The following is an 18,297-nucleotide window of genomic DNA, read 5'->3' on the forward strand; positions in this document are numbered from 1 at the left end:
AGCAAATATCGTTTATCAAAGGCGCAATGTGGTCCTTATATTTCTTAATTCTCTTTATTTTAACTTGATTGCATATGATTTATGAATGTGTTCATATACATTTCATTAAGTTTAAATTCCAGTCTTAAAATAGCTTTGCACATTTTCAAGCATGTATACAGATCACAAAATGACTTACAAACGATCATGAACTCTTACTTTTGCTTTTTGATGTATTTTTAAATGAAGTAGTTATTTAAAATAACTTAATGAAGAGTAAAATAACACTATTCGTCGGTCAGGAACAATTTTTGTGTTTCAATCTAATAAAACTTGTGTATTTTTTTTTTTTTAACTACTGCTTAGTTACTAATTCCGAAATCGTATTATTTTACTGCAGTTGGTATAATGATTTCAAATTACCGTTAGAAAATATTCTTCAAAGTAAAGGCAACTTTTCCACTTCTCCCATTTCTGTAAAAGTTTCGTCTTCCATTGTGTAACTTAACATAAATTTTAATGACACTGATTCCTGCAACAGAAATTCGTTATCCAGTAACTGTTAACGAGAATGTTACAAGGAACAGATATATTTGAAATGAAAATTTTTGTTTACCTTACTGGGATTTGCAATCAGCATAATTTGAGTGATTGCCGATGGAGGAAGAAATGGATTATGAGCTGGTAATACAGTTTCAGAAGGTGGTTGAAGTCTACATTTACATTTCTGTAAATTTAAATATGCAAAGTCGGTTGCGACAGATATAAAGCAGAAAAACAGAAAGGAATTTGCATTCCAGTCAGTTCTTACACTTTAACCTTCAATTGACATTTTGCACTTACCTTTGGTACCACTGCTTGAAACAAATAATTACTAAGTGGCTTCAAATTTTTGCTCATCGTTGTAATTACTACGACATACACGTCTTGCCTAGGATTATCTCGGGCAAAATGAAGCACGACAGTTATACCATTTTTTTCTTCGAGCACGGTTATGGGTGGGTTGGTGCCTGTTCGAAGTATGTGGTTTTTAAAATATCAGGAAATTTACGTTTAAGGGTATTAAACATTTTTATTAAAAATAAAGAACAAGAATGTAGAAGTTGTAAGTACCTGGTTTAATGTCGTGAAGACTAACGTTTATGTCCGTCAACGGTTTGATTTCTGGTTCTGCACACAGAATGTCTTCTGTCGTTGGTGCAATCAAAATAGCGTCTCGTATAACCGATGGACTTTCACACACTTGTGTTGAGATCGCATCATTTGTATCAACGATATGATTTGTGCAAGTATTAATTGATTCACCGTTCGTTGCGTTTGAAATGTCCAATGAATCAGAAAAATTAGAAGGATCGTTACTTGGAATAACCGTTGAATTATGTTTCGATGGAATTTCTGCACGTACTTTGATATTGCTTATCTCCTTACTATGAAAAGAGCTCATTTAGATTGTAATTTCTTATCATTTATTGCATACCTTTACCAACCTTGTCGAGGAGGATCGAATATTTGATACCGAGTCCGATAAACTTTGTTTAAGCAACGACTCCCCTAATTCGTTCAGTTCCTCCAATGCTCTTGATTTACTGTCCATTTTCTTTTCAGGTGTGTCGACTGTTTCACCTGGCGATGGAATAAAATTATTCACCGTTTGTTCATTCTTGCTTATTGGTATAGTAATAACTGTTTATTATCATTGGTAACCGGGTCAAATCCGCTATTAAAAATATTTAATGCGTTCAAAGCTTCAGTATTATTCGAGTGGTATAAGCATGTATTAAATACTTCAGCATCACAGACCTTTTTTATTTGTCGGGTGCATACTTATTGGTTGCATGATCATCGAATTAGACATTAATAGATTTGTAGTGGAGACGGAAGGGATTTCTGGATTTTCAGATCTTCCTAATGAACTGAAGATATCCCCTAGAACTTCCATGTCCGATTGATGATTAATTCCAGTTGCGTCGTAAACCTTATTCATTTCACTGTTTTCGACAGGCTTATTTTCTATCGGCGAAGACAGGTCTAATAAGTACGAGTTGACATTGGAGTCTGTTTTAGGATTTAAGCATTCACCACGGTCTATAACCGCCGAATATTTTTCGAAGACTTGTTCCAATTCGTCGCTTGCAGCGAGCACATCGCCTAGTGTAAATTATTTAAACATTAGAAACGACGACTGTCGTATCTGTATTTCATTTGAACGAATGTTAGTTATTATTATAAATGCTTACCAAGCATTTCTTCATTATCTTGAGTTTCATTTGCTAATCTAAGTACAATTGGTTTCAATCTTTCACAGGCTTGTTTCAATTCCTTCATCAACTCAAGGTCTTCTTTACTGGTTTCTTTCCAATTATAAGAATCTAACATTTCAGACAATAACTTTACATTATTATGTATAGACTCTAATTCCATTATCCTACGCGAATTCAACTGTACCCTTCTTTCATCCTACAAAAGAATCATTAATATACCTGATATAATAGTTATGTAGTATTTCAGACACGTTTTGCTCACCTCTCTCACCATAGATTTAATAAGTCTATTTGCCGCTAATAAGTCGTCAGGATGTTTACTTTGAAGTAATTTTTGCAATAATTTGGATTTCTCCTCATCATCAAATATTGTATGCTTAGCTTTTGATGTTTTTGATGCATCCTCTGAAGCATTAATTGTGCACAACACATCATCCTAAGTATACAGACGTTGTTTACTGGCGCGTCTTACCAGAAATAACGTTAAGGAAATATAACTAATAAATAAGATATAAAACTAACCTCTATAACTCCTTGCTTTCTCAACATTTCATAAGCTTCTTTGATTTTCACTTCACGTGGATATTCCTTCGTCCATGTATGTAGTAATTGTAATACTTTGTGGCGTACCACGATCGGTGTCTTTCCACCTAAATATTTCGGCGAAACTAGTCGTATCATTTCATTTAAGAAACGAAATTTACCAATTTCTGCATGAAAAGATGACCCGCATCTTTGCATACACATATCCAATAGCTGTGAAATTATCAAGACTTAAAATCTTATTGCATTATCATCATTTTGAATGCCTATAACTAAGAATTCGTTTTCTGTATCTATATAATATCATTTATTAGTATCGAAAGATATTAACTTTACAATGAAAAATAATTAAAATAAAGTAAAAGAAACTTTAGTTTACTGATTAATCGTTCTAACGTTCGTTTTAAATAAGAGTTTACGAATAAACTTACGACAAGAGCTTGAAGCGCTTCTGACTCATTAGACGATTGAATATGTAATGCTAATAACTTTGTACCAATTTGAATACCTTCTGGTTCTTTAGTCAACATTACACAAAAAGCTTCGATAGCCGCAATATCGGGTTTTTGATTTTGTGGATTCGTTACTCTTTCTGCGAAACAAATTCCGGCTGACAAAATATTTGTCGTATTTACAATGGATATACTAAAATTTAACTTACGTATCAAAGCTTCCAAACTTGTTGTCACGACATCCATTTTTAGAATTTTACTTGTCTCTTTCAGTTCGCAAGCTTAAGTTACGTCCATTTATTTGACAGCTAACACGGGAGATACTCTTAGGGATACCATTTTGATCGTGTTGTTCGTATTCACGAATATCCTTAAAATCGATCAGTCTCGAAATAAATTCAACGTCCACCGCTTCTACTCTATTTTTATAAATCTTTCTATTGTCGAAGAGATATCGCGAACAAAATCAATTTTTTCAAAGAATATTTAGAATGTTTCACTCCAAACAGCTGTTCACTACGTAATCCACTGTTGTGTAGTGTTCCTCGGTACTTCTTGAAACCAAGGAGCGCTTCGATATATACATACATATATGTACATATATATGTATATATTGCGGTAGATAACGTTAAAAGGATAAAAATTTACCAACATTCGGTTTAGAAATTTAGCATTGTCACGTACATGCGCATACGCGTTCGCTCGTGCATTTTAAGGTCCAGACTGAATAATTAATTCCCTTTTGAAATCGAAAAAATCATTCCTTGTAATTAATATTTCATAACGCACTTTTTCATCGTAAATTTAATAGTTTATTGATTTAATTGGTAATTATATAGGTTGTATAGCACCATCTTATTAATAGTTCGGTCTCTAAGTCTCCTTGGTTTTCATCGTAATACATTTTTCAATTAAGTGAATGACAATGCTTTAAGAGAAATGTCATTCGGTGTTAACAAGCAGCGATGTTTCTCACTTGCACGTTGCCACGTAATCTGTCCGCGCAACAGAATTTTGGAGAACAGAAATTTGTTCGCAATACTTCAGAAAATTTAAATATGAATAAATAATGAAATCAGTTTAACAAATCTTTTATAATGTAAATTCCAGAGTATATAGATGAAAAGAAATATTGAATATTTCCATATATACTTCCCTAATAAGGTGGATATTTAAAAGATGGATCACTTTTAAGAAATATAAATTTATTAATGACGACATGATTATTATTATTATTCGGGGTTATTAGTGGTATACAATACAAAGAGAATATAATTATAACAAATAGAACATGCACTCGTCGGTACTGAGCACAATTATGCTTACACACAATCAAATGTAATTAAAGTTACATAACTGCTTTTGTAATTGATAACAGAACAATCATAGTCGGATCAAGAATGGTATCAACTTAATAAAATTTTCAACTGGTTTAAATGAAACTATTAAAAATCTTCGAGATAACATTGAATTCATTGTGTTTTAATGTTCCAATTTTTCTCGTTTGAGAAAATTATTGCAATCATTAAAACTTTACATTTCTGGATTTCATTTGCAGTTCAAAACGCCGATTCGTTCTCACACCTTTTAGAATTTCTCTGTTCTTTTGTTGTTTGTTTCTGAAAATAAATCCACAAGCAAGAAATTTTAATATATATTCACATTTTCATAACTTCAAAACTTCAATGGTCTTTAGAACATTACCTTATTAAGTCTGCATTATATTTTCTCAAAATGTAATTTGTAGCATTATCTTTCCTTATTCTATATCCAAATCGGTTGTAATCGTCCTTGTTTGAATTACGAGATAATGAATTATTTTTTGTGTCCGTATTGGACCTTGGTAAATTGTTTATTGTTGGTTTGGCTAAAAAAGAGATTAAAAGATTGATAAAAAATTATTGTTGACATATATCAAAGGAAATAAGTTCAAAAAGATTGTAATATATTACTTAATGCCATATGTCTTTCTTCCAACCGTTTCTTTACATTTATAATAGATTCTGATTTTGCAAAAAGTTTTTTATGAATTTTAGCAAAATTTGGAACCTTTTTCGTTGAAGAATTCTTTGAGCCTAAAAACGGAAATATTTAGATTGATCTTCATGTAAATTTATTCACAGTTTTATAAAATGGTCAATTAACCGACATGTACATTAATAGATATTATAGAATATTACCTGATTTTTTAATGGAAGGAACAGTTCTCTTGCTTACAGAATCGGGTGTTTTGAGAAGTGCTGTTGATACTATCACAGCATTTTTGTTAATATTTACTCTGGTTGATACATTGTTAGACTCCTTTGCGAGTTTCTTTTTATTGGATTGTATTCGTGACGGAGGAACTTCTGAACAACTAATATCCAAGACAGGACTCTTGAAATTTACTTCAAGATTTTTTTTTGTTGCTCTTTTGTTTGAATTTGTTTTATCAGTTTTCATATTTCGTCTCTCATGTAACATATTTCGTAAATTTGGTGTTTTAGGCTCAATAAGTTCATATGTTTCATTTTTCTTTTCTCCCACAGTCTGCTCATTTTCTATTACCAAACTGATTTGATTTTCAGTATCTTGTATAATCATATTGTTCGATATCCTTCTTGATTTTCGAGTACCATTAGCTACTCGCTGTTTATTTATGGGTGTAGAAAACATTAAAGGTTTGGTTACAGTTCCTAGGAACTTAGATGATGATTTAACATTAATTTTATCATTATTGTTTTTACTATTTAAGGCTGATCTCTTAGTACTACTGTGTAAATCAGTTACATGCATTTCTAAGAAAGAAGTTGAGGATGATTTAGACATAATATTGTTCGGGAGTCTTTGTAATAATACTATTGGTTTCTTTAACAGTAACGTATCTTTTACAGAGTTCTTGCTGATAAAAGTAACTATATCTGTATTATAGGTAGCTGAAGCTTTAAAGTTTGTTTTATCAATATTACTTTTTCTTGAAAATGTAGATCTTCTTTTTTTCATTGGCGACACGGTTTTACTTGTGTTAAACACTTTTAATTCCGACAAACTTAACTTCTTAGATGGAGATTTTGATTTTGGTAATCTTAACATAATCTTTGGAGATTTTGGGAACTTTCTAGTATTGTACTGTTTAATATCTGAAATCTTCTGTATTTTTTTGCTCTTTGATTGTGAAATAATTCTGGGGCTCTTTGATACTTTATACGTTGACAAGCTATGCCTTTTATTTATATTGACATTGGATAAATTTGGTTCTGCCAATGAATCATTACGTTTAGGCGACGTCTTAAGTCTCTGTGATCTTGGTGATAATTTCATAGTCAAACTCATATTCCTTTTCATTTTTGATAAAGGCAAAGTATTATTCGAATGTGTTTTATAAAAGCTTTTTCACTTTTTAAAAGTTTTATTCTTCATTCCATGTACACATTCTGTATGAGTGTTTGGAGATTTAGATGATTTATTTAGTCTTTTCTGATTCTTTAATTTCATGTCATTCGTTGAATACGCTGTCGTTTGTATTGTAATCTACATTCTTTCTTCTAGAAGATAAACGCAAGTATATCATTTGTTAGATCAATATAAAAATAATAAACTAATACAATCAGTAAATGGAGACAGATTTATGATATTAAATATGCAATACGCGTATCATAAAATGATAATCACAGATGTAACTATAATAAACTGATTCAATTGTTCTTTAAAAACAAAAGATCTGTTGATATATATTTAATTATACACATAAAAAAGATTTTATTTTGTACATGCCTACCTTATTTCTATGCTTTGCGAAAAAATGAATCTTATTATTATTAATTACTTACATGCAACGAAGCTACTGTGGAAATATGGCTCAAAATAAATCGAATATCTTCATATACAAAGAATCCAAGCGTATTCCATGTGAAATAATCAATAGCAGTTAATTCGGTTCAAAACGGTTCACCATTGAACAAAATCTACCTGTAGTTCACCTTATTCCCGCCATTTGGCAGCCATTGTAGAATACAGTATCGCCATCTTGCGACGAATTTTTTGCTCTAGATGGCGGCACATGTTCCTTTCTTATGATGTCAAAGATCATACGAGATTACCATTTGTGACAGTATTTTAAATGGTTAGAGATTCCGCCCACCGGTGCGTGTAACGGGCCTCGTATCGTTTATCTGATTTATCTGTTCAATTTCATGTGTACGTATCAAACAATTCTATCGTTTCTTTAGCTCTTCAAACTTGCGTACAGAAGCTATTATAAAATGTGACAGTTTAAATGAAATGAATTCAAATGAAACAGGGTAAAGAAGGCAAAACAAAAGGGGCATTTTTGTCCTATATTTGTACGTCCGATTCATCTGATAAGGTTATTTAGTAAACCTCCTCTTATCTGATACCGAGATTCCAATAATCGATTAAAAAAAAACAGAGTATTCAGTGAAACAAGTGGGATAAGCATTAATTGGAAAACGCCTAATGACGAATTTCGAAAGTACCATTACATTTGTATACAATCTGAAAAATAATCAACAGAATTCACCGAGATACGTAATCGCGTCTTGAGCGGGTTTTTCAAGATCGTGCAGCAAGAAAGACCTTCTCTATCTATGCCGGCGATACTCGCGTTGTCCAGGGTGACTTGTTCGTATGCGTACTTAAATATACAATTTATTTACGTACATTCACGACTCGTTCGTAGTAAGTGTTATTTAGATCAATACGATCGAATAAGCCTAGGCCGTTACCGTTGTTTTAACAAGGTTCATCTGTAAAACGAACGAACAATTATTTATACGGTAGTCGTCTCGCGAGATGTCTACAGAATTTTTACAATGATTATTTACAATTATTATTATTATTATTATTATTTATACTGTATAAATAAACGTGTACGAGTAAATGGGTTGTGCAATCGTTAAAAAAAAAAAAGAAACGGGTCACATTATATATTAAGTACTTTTTTTTTTCCGTGTAGAACTAAAATTGCACGAACAATGTTTCATTTGTCTTGTTCCAAGACGCCGAGAAACAATTCCTTCCGCGTGATCGACGAATTGCAAGGAGAGACCGTTTGTCGATCGAACGTTTACGTGTCACATGCATTGACTCGCATCTTACATTAAATATATGTAAATACGATGTTGCGCGTAGAAAAGTGAAAACCACGTGTCGAAAATAATTGTTCGTAGACAGGGTCGACTTACAAAATTCTTTTTTATACCGGTCGAGAGGGGAGACTCTGTCTCCGTACTCGACAAATAGTTGTTCCCATGCTCGGGGAATGCTGTCCTCTTAATACAATAATTCCTCTCGAACAGTATAATTTATTTAAATTGACTATAAATATTGAAAATTGCCATTGTATAATAATCATAATCTAAAAATATTTGTTTTCTCTATATCACATAAGAACGCATTATGCGAAGGCAGTGCTAATAAAATGCAATGCGATTTCACCAACGTTTTCCGGTTGCCTCTTGGTCGTGTCAATGAATTAAACGTTATTAAACATAATTGTCTTCTTCGATTTCCTCTTGTTTTCTTTCTTTCTTTTTTTTCTGTAGTTTTTCATTGTAAAAATACGATCTTAGCGTGACGTTAAAATTATATATACACGCTAAGATCAACATTCTCTGCCAAAAATGCGAAACATAAATATGCCACGAATAAAAATAAACGGTGCTTTTAGGATTAAGAACGTGACAGTGGTAGGCGGCAGAGAACGATTATCAGATGAACGGTAACAATTTAGGTAAAACTGATTCGCAATGAACTCAGTTTCCGTTCATTGGTTCGTTTCGTGCGTAACAGCATGAGCATCCGGGAGATTTCTATTTCTATGAAGCGACTCAATGAAATCGAATTTAAATAACGGATCGTCACAGAACGATGATAAGATTAATAATAACATATTTTTCAATGAATATAATGATATTAATAAGAACGATGCGTCTATAACATCTGAAATATTTGCCATCTACATATATACATACATGTACGCCATATCAATTGCTATTATGCGAATTCATTAAACTAAAAACAATATAAATTTACACATGTTATTATTTCTTCACGCCCGATTTTCAACGTATCAATCAACGTACATGCAAGGAAATTGTAAAAGATTAGCTGACATGTGCAGTTCATATATTATATTGCTTCTTCTAATGCCTTTCAGGAAATTTCATAGCACTGATTCTTATGAATAAAAACGATAAGATAAAAAGCGGTGTACGGTATGAAATCATCAAAGAATTGGAATCAAAGTGCTTTCCTAACACGAAAGATAATTGAAAGATAATCAAAGACTATTTGTGTGTTCTTTTTTGTAATTTCTGGTTCGCTAGATCGATAAAACGAGACGTGGAACCGATGTAAATTAATTTGATTATGTAAGCAGCAAAGTGACAAGTAAAAACGTATCGATGGAGTTTGACGTTGATAATTTAAGGGACGAATTATACAAAAATAGTGATTGAAAATTATAAATCTCGTTTCGACGGCGGTACCAAATGGTCCGGTAATTCCGCAGGTAGATCATAACCTCCGAGTTTTACGTTAATTAAATGCATCGCTAAGGCAAATTCTTCGGAATCCAGGAATCCATCGTTATCAATGTCGGATAATTTCCAAATTTTCCCAAGCACACTGTTTGGTAATTTAGATTTTACCATTTCCGATTTAGCGGCTGGAAATGAATAAAATGAATCAGCTTATTCAAGTTATTTATAACTAATGCAGATTTGTGACTTCAAACATATTTTTATGACAATATATATTCAGTTAATATATATATATGCATTATTAATGCATACTATATAGACTCGAGTTTCAAACCAGTATCGTTTTAGATAGAGACGTATAAGAAATTACCTGCCCCAGTAATTTTGCCGTCACATGGGTCAAGCGTATTGAAAATGGAATCGTATTTGTATCTTTCTTTATTAACGATCCATTCTGGTTCACCCGCACCAGCATCGATACCTTCGCCTCGTTTATAACCAAACGGACTTACTTGATCTTCTACACCTTCAAAAGCACCACCTGTAACGGTGGAAGCTTCATTATTAAATTGGAAAGGTTCTGTTTCATAAGAAATTATTTGTCAATCATCGTGGAAAATCTATGAAATTTGATAATTAATTGGTTCCCGTGCCAATCGGCGAGAAGTAGGTCAATGTTTTGTTCGATATTATGTCAGAATGCTAACGATGAAAGGAGACGATTGCACGTCTTACGGCATTCAGATATACAGAGTCGCGTTTATTCCGAGTTTTATAGTATATCATTGAAATTTATCGCGAGAAGCACTTAAGATGATATCCATGAAATAACCATTTACGATTACGTTCAGTTGCACAAGTTTGACTAGTGAGTAATGACAAATAGCAGGAATATAGATATCTATGTGCTTCTGCTCTAAGATTCTATAAAAATGTTCAGATATCTTAGTGGAAAGATATAAACAGAGAGAGGTACCTTTAACTAAAGAGTCTGATGTTGAAATGATTTCTTCATTTGGTATCATGTCCATAAGTTTTGCGATATCCTCGGCAAACATTCTATCAACTACTTCCAATAATTTAGGCTTTAAGGAATTGAATTTGGTAAAATCATGATGTACCAAACATTCCTGCATTTTCTTCAAGTCTGGAAAGTCGCCGGGCGAAATTTGTTGCTCCTTTTGTATTTGGTCATAGATTTGACCCAAATTTTTGATAAGCCCTATTTTCTTTGTATCTTTGCGAAACATGTTTGGCATGTCCTTCTTCAGGGCGCTGATTATGTAAGCATGCACCTAGGATTGAATGAATATATGTATGATTATTCAATATTGTAAATTATTATACAATAATTTATAAGTAAATAAAATTTGCACAGTTGATCGAGCGACTAAATAATGTTCGAGAAGGTGATTTTTATGTTTTCTCACCGTGGCTAATCGTGCGCGTTTAATCAAATCATTGAGTTTTCGAAGCGCTGCGTTTCTAGGCAACGACTGTATATCCCTGAACAGATCCTGTTCCTCGTCTTCGAATAATCTAAGAGCAGAAAAAGTATAGATAACGAATGGTTAAATATGTATGTGCGTGTACGTACATGCATACTTGTACATAAATTTCAGCACAGGGGAGGTTCACTCGAGTCACTTTTGTTCTATTCCATCGACAGAAACGTATGCGCACGTTCACCCTCTTTTTTTATAAGGATCGCGGTGCGTATGCGTTTGAGCGAATACAAAAGGAAGACAACACACGCAATTGCGTGTAAGGGGATTGCTTTATAATACGAGGCAAATAAAAGTACTCGCCTCTTATTTACATCGTATCTTAGGGGCTGGTCCCAGAATGACCCGATATACACTCTGGCTACTTCAGGAGTTTGTAGTACTTTACCAAGAGACCACATCAGTGCTCCATATACTCTCATTAGCTGCTGATGATCAATCATATCTGCTTTATTTAAGACTATTCTAATTTTATCATCGTGACCACGTAGTGCTTCAATGGATCGTCTAAATTCGTCAGAAATATCAAGTTTATGCGCATCAAACAACAAAATGATTCTGTCCACTCGTTCAGCAAACCATTCCAAAACTCCAGTAAAATCGTAACCTCTATCGACCTAGTAACAAAAAGAAGATACACCATGAAATTCGTGTTGCTATTATATATAATGAATAAACAATTCATGCGGTCCTTGAGCATACATACTCTTTGCTTTTCTCCAGACAAAATGCCAGGTGTGTCAACTATGGATATACCTTTCAATACTGGAGACGACACCGTAGAACATTGAAATCTATTTAGAAAAGCATTACCAAATTTGGAAAGTGGACGGAACTGTTTTTTAGGATCGACAACTAAAGCATTTCCAGGGATTACACCTTCCTTTTCACTGTACATGACTGTAATGAAGCGATCCGTTGTTGGTTCAGGACCAATCCTTATCCCAGGAAAGTCTCGTTCGAGTAAATACTTGATGAAGGTAGTTTTTCCTGTGGAGTATTGACCCACCAGCAGGATCATTGGTTTAGCGTCGAAATCTGGATCGTCGAGTTGCGGAGAGTGAAAATCGTGGAACTGATAATGCTGTTCCAGTGGCAGCAGCTTTGTTTTGTAGACCTTCTTGAGTCCCTCGGTGACATTTTCGAAGACATTTTGCTTGTCGTTCTCTTCCCGGCTTAACCAACTGAACATTTCGTGGCTAAATGACTGAACAGTCCTGCGAACGAATTACGAACATGATTCATATAAAAGTTTCTCTTTCAAGGACCGTATGATGCATTTTATCCCGCAACGCTTAAATGCCATTCACGTATGATTTAACTTTTAATTTTAGCAACAAACCACGACGAAATTCACATTAAAACCTATCAAGATGACGTTATTCGAGCGAATTTTATTCTGTTGATTCACAACGACGGTACCACGACAGTTGCTGTTCCTCCGTTATAAATAAACTAGAAAATTCAGTAGAAATGTCACGTGTGCCGTTTCACGGGCGTATCAACCGAATAAATTACGGAGAAACCGCGTACACGTAAAATAATAATCCAGATGAAACTAACCTCTTTTCTTCACTCGAGCGAAACACAAATAAAACGATGGGCGCGATCAAACGCTCTCATACAGAGTGGAATTGACAGCGTGTACAACTGTTGCTGTGATGTCGTCGGTCGATAATGCTGCTCGACTCGCGGATAATCGTAGAAAAAATGACTAGAAAGCTGGCCGATTAATTTTCTTTCGCCGAGTGGTCCCGAATCGTTTCGGAATATGTATCCGATCACCGTTTGTCGGCTGATTTTTCAATTCAAGTTACACTGCTCGGTCGTGTCGATCGCGAAATCGAATGATCGCGATCCGACCGCTGAACTCGCACGTAGCAGATAAGCCCGCACCGATACGACTGCGCATCTCGATTTTCCTCCTTCTCTTTCTCCTCGTTTACGACTCGCATTTCCCCGTTCCCCGTTCGCCGTCATTCACCGTTCACCGTTTCTTGTTCGCCATTCGTCGTTCTCCGTTCTCCGTTCCCGATTCCACGTTTCAGATTCCGAGCATCATTGCGCCGTCCTCTCGTCGCGGCTCGTCGTTCTCCTTGTCATGTTACCTAAAGCACAATTATCGCACGCACGATATTTGCATAATGTTCGCTCCGTTTCCGTGCTTCCGCTCACATTTTTCCCTTCTCTCGTTTTTCTTTTCGGTAAATTTAATAGCCAGCTAACCGTACGGATATGAACTTGAACCAAATCGAATCGTGAGTCACAGATGATTGTTCGATCGATCGAAGGGCAAGCTTTTATTATTCCAACGCGATGTTTCCATCGATCCTGTAGCATTTATGCGACTAGAATATCATTCTCCGTGTACGTAACCGTACAATCGACGATCGACGTTCGATTCTCTATTATCTCTACGCCCGGCTCGATAAGAAGTACTGTCCTGTATTTATTTGCTTATTGGCTAGAGAAGTGAGTCAGTCTCCAGGAGCGATAATGGGATAGCTAAATAGACGGAAGAAGGAGGACGAAAAAGGGGAAGAAATGTGGTCAGCGGTTCTCTGAAGCAGGGACAGCGACGCGGTCGTATCGTCGTCCTCGTACGGAACAGAGATACTCGCGGTGACCTACATATATCTGAGCACTTAATAACGACGATAATGACGATGATGATGAACGATAACCGCGGTATCGATGACACGCGTATTTCGCGGCTCGCCGCCGCTGTATTCCGATCGGCCCGAGTCACACTGGTCGGCGATTAATTAATTAACGCTCGTCCATATTCCGTCTGAGTATTCGAATTCAGCGGAAAGACTGCTCCGTAATAATCGTTCTCGTATTACGTAACGAGACATGCAAAACATCCAGTGTCATTTGTTGCGTAAGCAACGCGGACACATCCTGGTTAAACGATTTTGTGCCAATTTAGTAATCTTAACCAGCTTCGCTCGAATTAGAATTGATTCGCACGGTACGTGCGCTCTGTTAACGTACCGCGCGTTTTACCGCGTTGTACCGTGCTGCGCTGCGCTGCGCGCACCCTTCGCGGACCTCAAGATCACTCGCTGGGTGGTATCCGGATCACTGGTTGACCCGTTGCAAGTGAAAACGCGGGTACTCGGTTACTCTCTTACTGGAATGGTATTTTTCTTTTTACTAAATACATATGTTACAATATGAATGTTTAGGGAACGGAGGCCGAGGATAATCACGATGAACATTCGTCGTCCCAGTTACCAGGGAGCACGTCTTTCCATAAACTGTTCGCGTCGTCGAGTAGACAAGGCGCACCGCAGTCTGGTATTTCCATGGGATACGCCGTGAACTTGTCCGTGTCGTTTAGGTATGTTAACTGTAAAATAAAATGCGGAAGATAGGAAACGCACGGGGAGAATAACGAAGAATGATAATCGAGGTTGATGAGTGTGATATTCAAAGGAGGCCGTATGTAAGAAGAGATTCATGTACCTTGATTTCAGCGCGTCTGTTGTCCGCAACGCCGGTGGCAAAGTTCAGTTCAAAGATGAGCATTGCGCCGTAGTCAGGTTTAAAGTACTCGCTCGTGAATCCCATGGCTCGCAGTAAATTAACAAGAGTTATGTCATGCACGGAGTAAAGATAGGCACGCTTGGTGTCTTTACCGGATTCAGCTGCTCGCATGCGTTCCACGATTTCCTTCAGCAACGGCCCTGTAACGTACGCGACGCGATGACAAGAAGAACTTTAACGATCGCTCTAACGATGTTGATTTAACGATTCAGCGTCGTTAATGGGATAATAGAGAAAAAGTTTGATCGAACCTCCGCGAAGCCGTCGTTGCAAGGTGTTGCTGGTAAAAATGGCCAAGCTACGCGCCGCTATCTGCCGCATCTCGAGATTATAGTAATCCTTCGTCCAGTCCGGTAGCGTCAAGCCACTTCGCTCTTCGATTTCTAGAGTGTTGTACAGAAACTCAATGTCAGTGATCGTGGACATGTTTTGTCCAGTGTGCAACGAAAGGTAACGATAGTATTCGGCCGACGGAGTCCCCGGTCTCAGAGATTCGTTCCTGTACGCCTCTTTCAAAGCTTCCTCCAAGCGGAGACAGGGTGCCTTGACCACGATAGTCTGGAAATTGTCGCGACATGATATCTTTCGCCCGTCGTTCCGTCGTGTGTTCCATCAGGTTCGTCTGTTCGTTTGTTCCACGTTGAAAGAATAGAAAAGAATAAACTTCTGAAAGCACTGTTAACAGACGAAGACGAAAACGAGGAAGCACGCAACCATCTTACTCACTTTGTCTAAGTTCCTAGGCGTGGAATGAACAGGTACGGGTCTCCAGTTTAATCCTTGAACAAAGACCTCATCCGCTGTTGGGGGATACAAGCCCGCCAACAATGCCTGCGCGGACATTAAACACCGATCAGCGTAGCTGCTTTGAGTCACAGATAGCCTGCTCTCGTACTTTTTGCCAATTACCGGTCCATAATTGTTGCGGATCCATTCGCCGATGTTGTACATTCGACGCATGCCATTCTACGCAACGATTCCACGTTTAAATGTGTGCGGGTCTGGGCTACTTCCGGATTAGGTTAGGTTAGGTCTATTCCGTTTCTGATTAAGCTAATTGACGTATACGTGTTCCCTACGATGCTGTTTCGTTCAACGGTTTGACAAATGTTTTTAGATTCTGTAACCTTGGTCAGAGCTCCCAGGCCGTTCGGCCATTTGTAATCGCGATGAGGATCCTTCGGGTACGTCTCCGTCGGCGTCCTATCTCCATGACGAAATACCTGGTTCGAACCGTTCAACGATTAAACCAATGGAAAAGAACGTATTCACGGAATATCGTACTTACAAATATTATTTGCTGCACAGACGAACTCGTATAATCTGAGTCACTCCTAACCACATATCCAAGCAGTATGGTACCAATGATAACAGCGAGAACGATAGTGATTACGTGGACGCCCATTCTTCTATCCATTTCAGATCAAAATGATTGCATATCAAGACGGTCTCCCACTTTTGTTGGACCGAATCCGCGTCACCGTGCGTATCGCATAAAAGTCAATAGGTATGTTACATCTCTTTCTGTTTTTATCGATTCTTTTTCCTCCCATCTCATCGTAGCGTCCTGTCGGTATATAGATACCTAGAATCGAAACCGGTGACGCAATCCGCGCTGTGCAATCGGTAAACAGTTACCCATCGAGTTTAACAAGTAAACGCACTTTGGCGCCTTTACGAGGTCCAGAATGCAACGGAGCCAAATGTGCATCCAATATGCCTGGGATCATTGGAACGAACGGGTGATTGGAAGGTTGCACTCTTCGAATGGAACTGTCGTTGAAACGAATGAGGGAAAAATAGGTAATCGTTGGATTCTCGATTTTTATTATCCTCGAATAAAGTCGTCGACGCGTGTTCACGTCGCTGGAACCGTAGCACGAAAACGGAAACTCATGGAAAACATTTTCACTCGCATAACGTTTTAAAACTACAATTAAAACCGTAGACTTAATTAAATCTCTGCTGAGACTCCACCTAATTCGTGGTAGATATTAGATGCGGAATGCTGAACGCGTCGCGCGTGTCGTTTACAACTGACATTCTTTGCTATGCGCTCCAGTATATGTGTACTGTGTAATAGACGCGAGCGCGCGCGCGATACGAGTTTGGTTATTCCGGCCATAATCCCAATGTGATTTTCCGCGCTCCATGTTCCCAACCATGTCTCACGTACAGTGTTTTTCAGGTAAAAAGCAAACGCAAGATACTGTTTGTATCTTGCTGCATAGTCCAGGCATCTATGCGTGTATTTATTCGCTGACAGTTAACGCTGGAATCGGATGGATCAAAATAAATCAATTCAGGATTCTTCTTTTGCGGTCGTTGAAGAGGTACAGATGGTTCTTTGGAGGATTGTTAAGTATATTAGCACTAGATTCACGGACATTTATTGTACAGTTTATTCTATTGTTCCCAGAAAGATTGATGCTGTCTGCTTAGGTCTAGGAAATGAAACGTTTAACAATATTAGGAATTATAATCACGCAATTGAATCAAAATGAAAATGTTTATAAAATTCAACGCGAGTCAAATTGGCTCGTTCCGTAAATCTAGCGTCAACCCTTTGCACTCGGGAGGCGACTTAAATTATAAACATTAGAATTCAATATTCAATGTTGTGTATCAACGCATGAGCAGTAGAAATGAATTAGTTAAAATATAAGTGACTTGCGACGTATTGTGTAATATATAAACAAACATGTAATAGCTTGATAGTTTCAGTGTCAAAGATATTAAGGATGCGCAGACGCAACATAACGGACAGACCGCGTACAGCGCGACCGGTGTCCTTCAATTAACTGTAACAATCGTTAGCCGTGAGCTCGTTTGTTTATTTACTTGTAACGAAGAAACGCGAAACAGTGGTCGCGCGTTATTTCTATTCGCGCCAGCGTATATAATGTATGTAGCATGATGCAAGCGATGTAACACGAGTACACGCACACGTTTGTTGCGATGCACAGGTTTGTCGATATGCGAGGCGAGCAGAAACGAAGAATAATTGAAAACGAATGGTAACTGTTCCCGCTATATGATATATATGATATAACCAGCTACAACCGGAAGGAGGATGAACGGGTGCGCAATGGTATTGGTACTGTAGACAAAGGATTGTGGAGGAATATATTCAAACTTATATTTTAATTGCAATCAAACATTTAATCATCATTGGTAACCGTAGACGCCGATTCTACAACGAAAACGACGCAGACACGCTGCGGTGCGCTCTCGGCGGAGAGGTGTTGGTGTGTAGCGCGGCGAGGTGTGCGGAGACTGTATGCGGATGCGTCGAAATTTGGAAGCGGCAACGATTCTCCGAACGGAAACGGTGACGGTGAGACGCTGATGCGAGCGAGGCGTTCAAAGCGACCGGATCAACTTCGCTGTCCGATTGTTCTTGAGTTACAATAGAAATTTCAATGTTCAAATTCTCGACTGGTCTATGAAACTCCATCGGACTCGTTTAAAATTTCAGTTTGCCGGAGCTGATCGCTTTGGTGAAGTGGCTCGCGGCGATCTA

General features: G+C 37.1%; 4 protein-coding genes and 1 long non-coding RNA gene across 10 annotated transcripts; 1 reads left to right on the forward strand and 4 right to left on the reverse strand.

Moving 5' to 3' along the window:
• Nucleotides 1-33: 33 nt before the first annotated feature.
• Nucleotides 34-4,261, reverse strand: Gga (ADP-ribosylation factor-binding protein Gga). Its single transcript, XM_031969552.2, has 11 exons — nt 3,445-4,261; nt 3,215-3,375; nt 2,763-2,996; nt 2,503-2,676; nt 2,217-2,436; nt 1,780-2,127; nt 1,467-1,602; nt 1,093-1,406; nt 823-989; nt 596-706; nt 34-511 (listed from the first exon to the last, which is right to left on the reverse strand). The coding sequence occupies exons 1-11, from the start codon at nt 3,479-3,481 to the stop codon at nt 419-421; spliced, it is 1,995 nt and encodes a 664-aa protein (XP_031825412.1). The 5' UTR covers nt 3,482-4,261; the 3' UTR covers nt 34-418.
• A 158-nt stretch (nt 4,262-4,419) lies between these two features.
• On the reverse strand, nt 4,420-6,615 carry LOC116423862 (uncharacterized). The gene is made up of 4 exons (XM_031969553.2): nt 5,416-6,615; nt 5,188-5,310; nt 4,940-5,102; nt 4,420-4,854 (listed from the first exon to the last, which is right to left on the reverse strand). Exons 1-4 carry the CDS (start codon nt 6,557-6,559, stop codon nt 4,761-4,763), a joined length of 1,524 nt encoding a protein of 507 aa, XP_031825413.1. The 5' UTR covers nt 6,560-6,615; the 3' UTR covers nt 4,420-4,760.
• Nucleotides 6,616-7,044: 429 nt separating this feature from the next.
• Past1 (putative achaete scute target 1) lies at nt 7,045-13,489 on the reverse strand. Of its 2 annotated transcripts, XR_012999201.1 has the most exons (8): nt 12,786-13,489; nt 11,929-12,439; nt 11,526-11,839; nt 11,148-11,256; nt 10,694-11,012; nt 10,088-10,258; nt 8,172-9,902; nt 7,045-7,980 (listed from the first exon to the last, which is right to left on the reverse strand). XR_012999201.1 is itself a non-coding variant. In XM_031969445.2 (7 exons), exons 2-7 carry the CDS (start codon nt 12,412-12,414, stop codon nt 9,697-9,699), a joined length of 1,605 nt encoding a protein of 534 aa, XP_031825305.2. In that variant the 5' UTR covers nt 12,415-12,439; nt 12,786-13,489; the 3' UTR covers nt 7,045-9,696. The 2 variants fall into 2 exon arrangements, 1 of the variants encoding a protein (XP_031825305.2); XM_031969445.2 differs by having other exon boundaries at nt 7,045-9,902.
• A 506-nt stretch (nt 13,490-13,995) lies between these two features.
• Nucleotides 13,996-18,095, forward strand: LOC143174818 (uncharacterized). Of its 3 annotated transcripts, none has more exons than XR_012999203.1 (6): nt 13,996-14,339; nt 14,414-16,281; nt 16,356-16,577; nt 16,963-17,107; nt 17,194-17,871; nt 17,959-18,095. It is a non-coding gene; the product is annotated as an uncharacterized LOC143174818 (long non-coding RNA). The 3 variants fall into 3 exon arrangements; XR_012999204.1 differs by having other exon boundaries at nt 17,741-17,871; XR_012999202.1 differs by having other exon boundaries at nt 16,963-17,871.
• On the reverse strand, nt 14,356-16,211 carry LOC143174817 (lysosomal acid phosphatase-like). Of its 3 annotated transcripts, none has more exons than XM_076370079.1 (7): nt 16,063-16,211; nt 15,902-15,997; nt 15,684-15,740; nt 15,501-15,605; nt 15,026-15,332; nt 14,694-14,914; nt 14,356-14,577 (listed from the first exon to the last, which is right to left on the reverse strand). In XM_076370079.1, the coding sequence occupies exons 1-7, from the start codon at nt 16,189-16,191 to the stop codon at nt 14,434-14,436; spliced, it is 1,059 nt and encodes a 352-aa protein (XP_076226194.1). In that variant the 5' UTR covers nt 16,192-16,211; the 3' UTR covers nt 14,356-14,433. The 3 variants fall into 3 exon arrangements, with proteins under 3 accessions (XP_076226194.1, XP_076226195.1, XP_076226193.1); XM_076370080.1 differs by having other exon boundaries at nt 15,670-15,740; nt 16,063-16,118; XM_076370078.1 differs by having other exon boundaries at nt 15,501-15,740.
• Nucleotides 18,096-18,297: the final 202 nt, after the last annotated feature.

The sequence above is a fragment of the Nomia melanderi genome, chromosome 8 (assembly GCF_051020985.1).
Source record: "Nomia melanderi isolate GNS246 chromosome 8, iyNomMela1, whole genome shotgun sequence".
In the NCBI taxonomy this organism is placed as follows: Eukaryota; Metazoa; Arthropoda; class Insecta; order Hymenoptera; family Halictidae; genus Nomia; species Nomia melanderi.